This window comes from Lampris incognitus, chromosome 20 (genome assembly GCF_029633865.1).
Source record: "Lampris incognitus isolate fLamInc1 chromosome 20, fLamInc1.hap2, whole genome shotgun sequence".
NCBI classification, from domain to species: Eukaryota; Metazoa; Chordata; class Actinopteri; order Lampriformes; family Lampridae; genus Lampris; species Lampris incognitus.
Window position 1 is genome coordinate 9567122 of NC_079230.1, and position 10000 is coordinate 9577121.

Below are 10000 nucleotides of genomic sequence, written 5' to 3' on the forward strand. Positions count from 1 at the left end.
CTGAGACCTGCGGCGAGTTTCCATTTTTGTATCCAGTTGTTTATTTTGTCAAAGTAACTTTATCTTCTGATGCTGTGATTGATCATCGTGTGCTATGTGCTAGCTCGCGTCATCTCAAATGTGATTGGCCACGAACGAGCTCATAATTGGGCTATTTGTGGATTAGCTATTGTGTCAGTAACACAAATGGTAAAAAACAACACTTCTTTGCATTTTTTACATTAATACATTGTTACTTTTCCATCAGCATGAAACAGTTGTCAGACACATACCCCCCCCCATTTTTTTCTCCCCAATTGTACTTGGCCAATTACCCCACTCTTGCTAGCCGTCCCGGTCGCTGCTCTACCCCCTCTGCCGATCTGGGTAGGGTTGCAGACTACCATGTGCCTCCTGCAGTACATGTGGAGTCGCCAGCTGCTTCTTTTCACCTGACAGTGAGGAGCTTCACCAGGGGGAGGTACTTGCATGGTAGGATCACGCTATTCACCCCCCAGTTCCCCCTGCCCCCCCGAACAGGCACCCCAATTGACCAGAGGAGGTGCTAGTGCAGTGACCAGGACACATACTCACATCCGGCTTCCCACCCGCAGACACGGTCAATTGTGTCTGTAGGGACGCCCGACCAAGCCGGGGTAACACGGGGATTCGAACCGGCGATCCCCGTGTTGGTAGGCAACAGGATAGACCGACACACCACCCGGACGCCCGTCAGACACATACTTTCCTCATACAGGTTGGACTACAAATTCTCATGCGGTGCATTTGCGTGGAACTACCCACAATGCATTTCAAGTTCTCCTGCATCAAGAGAACTTACAGTGACACTGGGCGGGAAATCAAACGTTCGTGGTTTTGAGTGTTGACATAAAAAATCATGAAACTTGTGGAACCCACAAAGGCATGAAAAGAAAAGGGTGTGAAAGGGGTGCGAAGGAAAGTAATAAAGAGAGAATGAATTCAGACTGAGAAAAGCGAGGGATATACGTTTCAGTTAATAAGCACGCACGACAAAAAGCCTGCAGAGCGTCACTTGTGCACACACACACACACACACACACAGGATCTTGTAATTGTAAAAAGGTGTAGACCATGATCTCACGCCTCTTGGCTTGTCCATCCCTCTCTCTTACACTCACTCCCTCGCCCTCGCTGTTTTCTCCCTCATGTTTAGTTTTCTTTTTGTCTCTGATTGGTCTCTGTTTTCTCTCATTTTGCCAGGTCGAGCACTTTGCAAGGACACTTGCGCGCACACACACGCACACACAAACACACACACACACACACACACACACTCACTCACACACACACTTGGCATCATGGTTGTGGGTTTTACTATCTTTAACTTCTCTTCCACCTCATTTCTTATCCAAAGATAGCACCAGGGAGTCATGAAACACACACACACACACACACACACACACTGTCTTTTCTTTTTTGCTGTTTCATGTAAATGGCTTCCAGATTTTCGTTCCATCCACCACTCCATGCACACACACACACACACACACACACACACACAGCTGAAAGGCCTGTGATTATGTTATTTCTTTTTCGGCTTCATTTGCTATGCCCTCACTCACCCCCTTCTCTCTCTCTCTCTCTCTCCCTTTTTCTCTCTCTCTCTCTCTCACTCAATCTCTCTGTCTCTCACTCTCTCCCTCTCTCCCACTGTCTCTCCCTCTCCCCCGCTCTCACTCACTCTCTCCCTCTCTCTATAGCTCGCTCACTCACACTCACTCCCTCTCTCCCACTGTCTCTCCCTCTCCCCCGCTCTCACTCACTCTCTCCCTCTCTCTATAGCTCGCTCACTCACACTCTCTCCTCTCTCTCTCTCTTACTCTCTCTCACTCACTCACTCTCTCCCTCCCCCTCCTTCTCTCTATATCGCTCTCACTCACTCTCTCTCCCTCCCCCTCCCTCTCTCTATATCGCTCTCACTCACTCTCTCTCTCTCAATCACGCTCTCTCACTCTCTCACTCACTCTCTCTTCCTCTCTATCTCTCTCATTCACTCACTCACTCACTCTCCCTCTCTCTAGCTCTCTCACTCAGTTCAATTCAATTAAATTTTTTTCAATTCAATGATGCTTTATTGGGATGACTGCATTAATTACAATGTTGCCAAAACAAAACCGGTCAACAGAGTACTAAAAAAAAACCCTCTCTCACTCACTCCCTCTCCTTCTCCCTCTGTCTCTCGGTCTCTCACTCGCTCACTCGCTCTCTCCCCCTCTCCCTCTCTCTCTCGGTCTCTCACTCACTCGCTCGCTCTCTCACTCACTCTGTCTCCCTCGCCCTCTCTCGGTCTCTCACTCACTCACTCGCTCTCTCAATCACTCTCTCACTCGCTCACTCACTCCCTCTCCCTCTCTCTCACCCTCACCCTCTCCCTCTCTATCTCTGACTCATTCACTCACTCTCCCTCTCTCTGTCTCACTCTCTCACTCACACTCACACGCGCGCACACACGCACACGCACACACATTTACTCTGCATCATCCATGACCCATATGTGAGGGAATCTAAAACAACTGTTAAAGCGCTTGGCTTTCAGTACAGTACAGTGCATAGTTCAGTATAAACAGCTGATAAATCTTTCTCTCTCTCTATCATTCTTTCTTTCTTTCTTTCTTCCTCGTCAGGTCTCCTACCATCCGCTCCCTCGTTTCTACCCATTTTTCTCTGATAAGAGTTGGGATATCGCCATGGAAACATGTCGTCATGGGACACCTTGTAAATAACACATCCAACTGAGTTACTCCTCATTTTACACCTTTATTGATTGGAAAGACACACACACACACACACACACACACACACACACACACACACACACACACACACACACACACACACTTGCGTCAGGGCCATAGTCTTGCCAAACATTTTACCAAGAGAAAGGGCAACAGTGCTGGAGAGAGGATGGTGGGGGGTGGGGGGGACAGAGGAAGAGAAAGACGTGTTTGGGGTCCAGCCTCCTCGCCAGTGGTTACTTCTTCATGTAAAGCCGTGATGGTTGTGCTGGGGAGAGGATGGTGGGGGGACAGAGGAAGAGAAAGATGTGTTTGGGGTCCAGCCTCCTCGCCAGTGGTTACTTCTTCATGTAAAGCCGTGATGGTTGTGCTGGAGAGAGGATGGTGGGGGGACAGAGGAAGAGAAAGACGTGGTTGGGATCCAGCCTCCCCGCCAGTGGTTACTTCGTCACGTAAAGCCGTGATGGTTGTGCTGGAGAGAGGATGGTGGGGGAGGGGGGGGGGAAAGAGAAAGACGTGGTTGGGGTCCAGCCTCCTCGCCAGTGGTTACTTCATCACGTAAAGCCGTGGTGGTTGTGCTCAGGCTTTGTCCAAGTGCCACCATGTGTGCGTGAGTGTTGGTTTAAACGGGCCGTCACGTACTCTAAATGCCTGTCGGCCGTGTTTGGGTGTTCTCTGTTTCTCTTGAACGCCTCCCAAATTCTGAGCTGTCAGTCACGCTCCAACTGTGTCCCCACCCACCGCACGCCGAGGACGGGCGGAGAGGTGGAAAAATGCATGGGTAGACCTTCACACCCAGCCCAGCTTTTACACGGCCGTGTAAAATGTGTGACAACTCGCACTCTGGAAGGTTTTGTCGTGTCTGTTAGACAACTTGGACTGAAGGAAAGAGAAAAAGAAAGATCCTGTGTTCGTTAGGCTAAAGGTCGTGAGTCTGAGGCCGCACACACCCGTTTAAACTGAACACTGTTACTCTGGGTTATCTACTGAAAACTGGTTTTTCATGGTTATTGTAGTCAAATATCAGCTTGATCCCATAATGTATGTGTGTGTGTGTGTGTGTGTGTGTGTGTGTGTGTGTGTGTGTGTGTGTGTGTGTGTGTGTGTGTGTGTGTGGCAGCGCGGGAGCAGCTGAGGCGATCCAGACACAGCAGGACTTTCCTGGTGGAGAGTGGAACCGGAGAGCTGTGGTCGGAGATGCAGACTGGTGAGAGAGGGGGGGGGCGGGGGGGGGATACAGGTTGATGACTCTGACCTTTGAACCCAGCGAAGGGACCCTGGGGGCCAGGCACACGATACTCATCAGCTCCAAACATACTTAATCTTTACTTTTTATTTTTCGTTCTGCTTCCCTCCATCACACACACACACACACACACGTGTACATGCCCCTGTCTCTAGAGCCAAGGTATATTTTCCAGTTTCTCTGTCCGCAGAAAAGTTTCCCACAAACCATTTTATTTTTCATTTCCTATTTTTTTTAATGAGAATAACAAAAACCTGAATGGAAATTTCAGAATATCGAAACAAAATTCAAGAGGTTGAGCGTTTGCCTCGCCAATAGAGGGCGATAAAACAGAACTTTGGATGGTGTAGTTTTGCTGTACCTTTGCTTTGCTCGTCTAAAGCGGGCTGCAGGAGACGCGCTCGTTTGGCCGCTAAAAAAGGTTTTACCCCCTCAGATTCAGTCACCGTCTGAACGGAGACACGGTCTGTCTCTCTGTCCAACACACACACGCCCCCCCCACATTTCACCGAGCCATGGCAACAACCTGAGAAGCCACGCGCCCCCACTGACCCTGTCTGCCCCCCGTCCACACACACACACACACACACACACATATGGAGGAAGTGCCCGGCCCATGGGACTCTCTGCCTCCACACTGTAAATAAACAGAGGGAAGAGACCACCTCCCATCTCTCTCTCTCTTTTCATCTTCCTCTCCTGTTTTCTTTCCCTCCCTCCCTCCTCCCTTTGTGCATCTCCCTCCCTCCCCCCTCTCTCGCTCCCTCTTTTCATCTCTCTCTCTCTCCTGTTTTCTCTCCCTTCCTCCTCCTCCCTTTGTGCATATCGCTCCCTCTCGCTCTCTGTTGCTCTCCCTCTCTGTCTCTCTCCCCCTCTTCCCCCCGCTCTCTTGCTCTCTCTCTGTCTCTCTTTCTCTCTCTCTCTCACTACCTCCTCTCTTTATACTTTATCCTCTCTATTCGCCCATGAATCTCTGTTCTCTGTTTTATTTGTGTCTGAGTCGAAGCTTGAAATGAGCCACAGTGAATCTAAATGGTCCTCTGGGTTTTTTGCCAAGTCATGACTTTGACTTGTAGGGACTCTTGGACAACAACACAACAGTATTACCAACAAATAATTTAGAAACTGAAGTCTCATCTCATTTCATCATCAGCCGCTTCTCCGGGGTCGGGTTGCGGTGGCAGCAAGCTAAGTACGGCACTCCAGACATCCCTCTCCCCAGTAACGCCCTCCAGCTGCTCCTGGGGGATCCCAAGGTGTTCCCAGGCCAGATTGGACATATAGTCCCTCCAGCGACTTCTGGGTCTACCCCGGGGTCTCCTCACAGTTGGACGTGCCCAGAAAACCTCCAAAGGGAGGCGCCCAGGAGGCATCCTAATCAGATGCCCAAATCACCTCAACTGGTTCCTTTCGACGCGAAGGAGCAGCGGCTCTATTCCGAGCTCCCTCTGGATGTCCAAGCTCTTCACCCTTTCTCTAAGGCTACTTCCAGACACCCTATGGAGGAAACTCATTTCAGCCACTTGTATCCACGATCTCACCCTTTCAGTCACTACCAAAAGCTTATGACCATACGTGAGGGTTGGAACAAAGACTGACTGGTAAATTGAGAGCTTTGCCTTCCAGCTCAGCACCTTCTTCCCTACAATGGTCCAGTACAATGTCTGCATTACTGCTGATGCTGCACCAATCCGCCTGTCAATCTAATCTCCCGCTCCATCCTACTCTCACTCGTGAACAAGACCCCGAGATATTTGAACTCCTTCACTTGAGGCAACAACTCATTCCCAACCCGAAGGGAGCAATCCACCATTTTCCGGTAGAAAACCATGGCTTCAGACTTGGAGGTGCTGACTGTCATCCTGGCCATTTCACACTCAGCTGCAAACTGCCCCAGAGTATGCTGGAGGTCGCGTTCCGATGAAGCCAACAAAACCACATCATTTGCGAAGAGCAGTGATGCGATTCTGAGGTTCCCAAAATGGACACACTCCTAACCTTGGCTGCACCTTTAGATCCTGTCCATGAATATCTCAAACAGAGTTGGAGACAAGGGACAACCTTGGCAGAGTCTAACACCAACCGAAAATGTGTTTGACTTTGTGCCAAAAATGCGGGCACAGCTCTCACTTTGGTTATACAAAGACTGGATAGCTTGTGGCCACTGCCCCAGTACCCCATACTCCCGCAGTACCCCCATAGAGTGCCCCGGGGTACGTGGTCATAAGCCTTCTCCAAGTCCACAAAACACATGTAGACTGGCTGGTCAAACTCCCATGTCTCCCTCAGCACTTCTGCAAAGGTAAAGAATTGGTCCATTGTTCCACAGCCAGGACAGAATCTGCATTGTTCCTCCTGGATCCGAGGTTTGAAAATCGGTCAAAGCCTCCTTTCCAGCACTCTAGAGTAGACTTTCCCAGGGAGGCTGAGCAGTGTGATGCCCCGATAATTGGAGCACACCCTTCAGTCCCCTTTTTAAATATGGGAACCATCACCTTATTCTGCCACTCCACAGGTACTGTCCCCAACCTCCACACGACACTGAAGAGGCATGTCAGCCAAGACAGACCAACAATGTCCAGAGCCTTCAGCATCTCAGGGTGAATCTCATCCACACCCGGCGCCTTGCCACCAAGGAGCCTCTTAACTACCTCGGAGGCCTCTGCCAGGGATATGGGTGGGGCTTCCCCTCCACTGCGGACATGTTAGCTGGGTTCAGGAGCTCTTCAAAGTGTTCTTTCTGCTGCCTGACAACATCCCCAGTCTGGGTCAGCAGTTCCCGTCCCTGGTTGAACATAGCCTGAGTCTAGCCCTGTTTCCCCTTCCTGAGTCGCCAGATGGTTTGCCAGAACTTCCTTGAGGTCAACCGAAAGTACTCCTCCACCGCCTCGTCGAACTCCTCCCACACCCGAGTTTTTGCTTCCGCGACCGCTGAAACTGCAGCCCTTCTGGCCTCCTGGTACCTGTCTGCTGCTTCAGGAGACTTCTGGGTCAACCAAGCCCAAAAGACCTTCTTCTTCAGCCTGGCGGCTTCCCTCACCGCCAGTGTCCACCAGCAGGTTCTTAGGTTGCCACCTCGACAGGCACCGATGACCTTATGACCACAGCTCCTACCTGCCACATCTGCAATAGAGGTTTTGAACATGGCCCACTCAGACTCCATGTCCTCAGCCTCCCTTGGGATACACGAGAACTTCTTCCGGAGGTGGGAGTTGAAGACCTCACGGACAGGGGTCTCTGCCAGACATTTGCAGTTCACACTCACTACACGTTTGGATTTGCCAGGTCTGTCCGGCAGCCTTCCCTGTCATCTGATCCAACTCACCACCAGGTGGTGATCAGTTGACAGCTCTGCTCCTCTCTTCACCCGAGTGTCCAAAACATGCGGCTGCAGATCTGATGATATGACCACAAAGTCTATCATCGATCTTCAGCCTAAGGTGTTCTGGTACCAAGTACACTTATGAACTACCTTATGTTTTCGAACATGGTGTTTGTTACGGCCAATCCATGACTCACACAGAAGTCCAATAAAAAGGCATTGCTCGGGTTCCGATCGGGGAGGCCGTTCCTCCCAATCATGCCCCTCCAGCTTTCGCAATCATTGTCCACGTGAGTGTTGAAGTCCCCAGGCAGAACCCTATCCATGACACCACCCAGAGACTCCAAGTAGGCTGGATATTCCGAACTGCTATTCGGTGCATATGCACACACAACAGTCAGAGCCTTCCCCCCAGCGACTCGCAGTCATATAGAGGCGACCCTATCATTCCCTGGGGAGAACTCCAACCCGGCGGCACTCAACTGGGTACTTGTGAGTATTCCCACACCTGCCTGGCACCTATCACCTTGGCCAACTCCGGAAAAGTAAAGAGTCCAGCCCCTCTCCAGGAATTTGATACCAGAGCCCATGCAACGTGTGGAGGTTAGCTCAACTATATCTAGTTGGTACCGCTCCACCTCCCGCACCAGCTCTGGCTCCTTCCCTGCCAGAGAGGTGACATTCCACATCCTGAGGACCAGTCTGCGATGCCAGAAGTTGGCACGCCCCGGTCCCCGCCTTTGCCTGTCGCCTGGCCTGCATTGCACCCTACCCCAGTGCTCATCCCCATGGGTGGTGGGTCCACCGGGTGGTGGCTCCATGTTGTTTTTTTGGGCTGGGCCCAACCAGGTCCCATGGGCCAAGGCCCGGAAAACAAACACTCACTTCCCAGGTCTGGCTCCAGGAGGGGGCTCCGGTTTCCCTTTTCCGGGCAAGGTGTTGTGGCTCTGCTGTTGTAAATTCATCGGGTTTCTTGGGAATCGCTCTTATTCTGGCCCCTCCCCTGGGACCAATTTGCCTTGGGAGACCCTACCAGGATCTATTGCCCCCGACAACACAGTTCCCATGATCGCCGGGACACCCAAACCCTTCCACCACGTTAAGGTGATGATTCTCAGGGAGAAACTCAAGTGTTCTTTTCATAATTTGGATTTTTTTTTTTTAGTCATGGGAGTTGAAATGGACACCTTTTTCATGACCGTTGTGATATTCAAATGTAAAATTGTCGATAGGATATCATCACGTACAACAAATGAATTGTAGGCGTAGCAATTGAGGGGGGAAAATATTATACTAAGGTCGGTCTTAGCCCTTATTTTCCTCAAAACTACATTTTCCTCCTCAAGTCTCTATTCCTCACACACACAACAACAACACAAAGGTATGGGCGTAAAATCTTACAACTCATCAACCCCGTAGGCATCCTAACTTCTAATATGGCGTTTTATAAGTGCTGAACAGGAGAGTAAAACTCAGACAACACCAGAATGTGTTGCTGAAGCCTTGGGAGGTGTCATGGGCCCAGTTCAATGAAACGCTTTGATTGATAGCGCCTGTTTGATGAGCCCCATAATGAACCCAGACACCCCCTACACACAGACACACAACACAACACAACACACACAAACTTCTATGACCCATCTGTCAAGACACACTTAACTAGACATGCACACACACACACACACACACACACACACACACACACACACACACACACAGACTATCCACCTAGCCATACCACAGTTTCATTGAATGTGCCCTCCAGTGCCTCAATTCAACAAACACACACACACACACACACAGACACACACACCGCCTTTTCTTCTCTGCTGTTTCATGTAAATAGCTTCCAGATTTGCGTTCCATCAATCAACCTATACATAGTACACGTGTGCGCACACACACACATACACACATATATATATATATATATACATACAAAGCTGTCCTCTGGTGTCATACGGCGATGCCGCTTCAAAATCGTCCGCTGGTACAGCAGAGCACGACAAAGGAGAAGAAAGCTCACTTAATGGAGAATCTCGTCAGCTCTAAATCTGAAAAAAGGGTAAAAGTAGAAGAATAGAAAAGAGTTGAAAACAGGAAAAGTGGAAAAGTGTCCTTGAGCCCCCCCCCCCCCCCATTCTCTTCTCCCTCTCTTTTTCTCTCTCCCGGTTTGGGTGTGGACAGGCCTGCTCAAATACAAGTTCAGAGGAACTCGGCCAAATTCAGCCCTTATCACTGGAGATATAACACACACACACACACACACACACACACACGCACACAAACGGAGACGAGCAATCTCTATAAAAAGTCCTGCAGGCCTTTTTATAGAGATTTTATAGAGCTCGCCCTGCTGGCTGAATGTCACAGAAAGGTGAGTCAGTTCATCTGGACACAACATTTACTGACAGATATGTTTCATTACTCCCCTTTTTTTGGGGGGGGGGGATTTTGCTCCCTTTTTCTCCCCAATTATATCTTCCGAGCCGTCCCGGTCGCTGCTCCACCCCCCCTGCCGTTCCGGGGAGGGCTGCAGACTACCACATGCTTCCTCCGATACATGTGGAGTCGCCAGCCGCTTCTTTTCACCTGACAGTGAGGAGTTTCACCAGAGGGACGTAGCACGTGGGAGGATCACGCTATTCCCCCCCAGCCCCCCCCGAACAGGCGCCC

The 10000-nt window shown here is 50.4% G+C and overlaps 1 protein-coding gene across 1 annotated transcript in view; it reads left to right on the plus strand.

The window, feature by feature from the left end:
• The window catches only part of LOC130130983 (heat shock 70 kDa protein 12B-like), a 25477-nt gene that overhangs the window by 5301 nt on the left and 10176 nt on the right, over window positions 1-10000 (plus strand). Inside the window, exon 3 of the mRNA XM_056300845.1 lies at window positions 3877-3963. Coding sequence (XP_056156820.1) covers window positions 3877-3963 — 87 coding nt within the window. The remainder of the gene's footprint in view (window positions 1-3876; window positions 3964-10000) is intronic.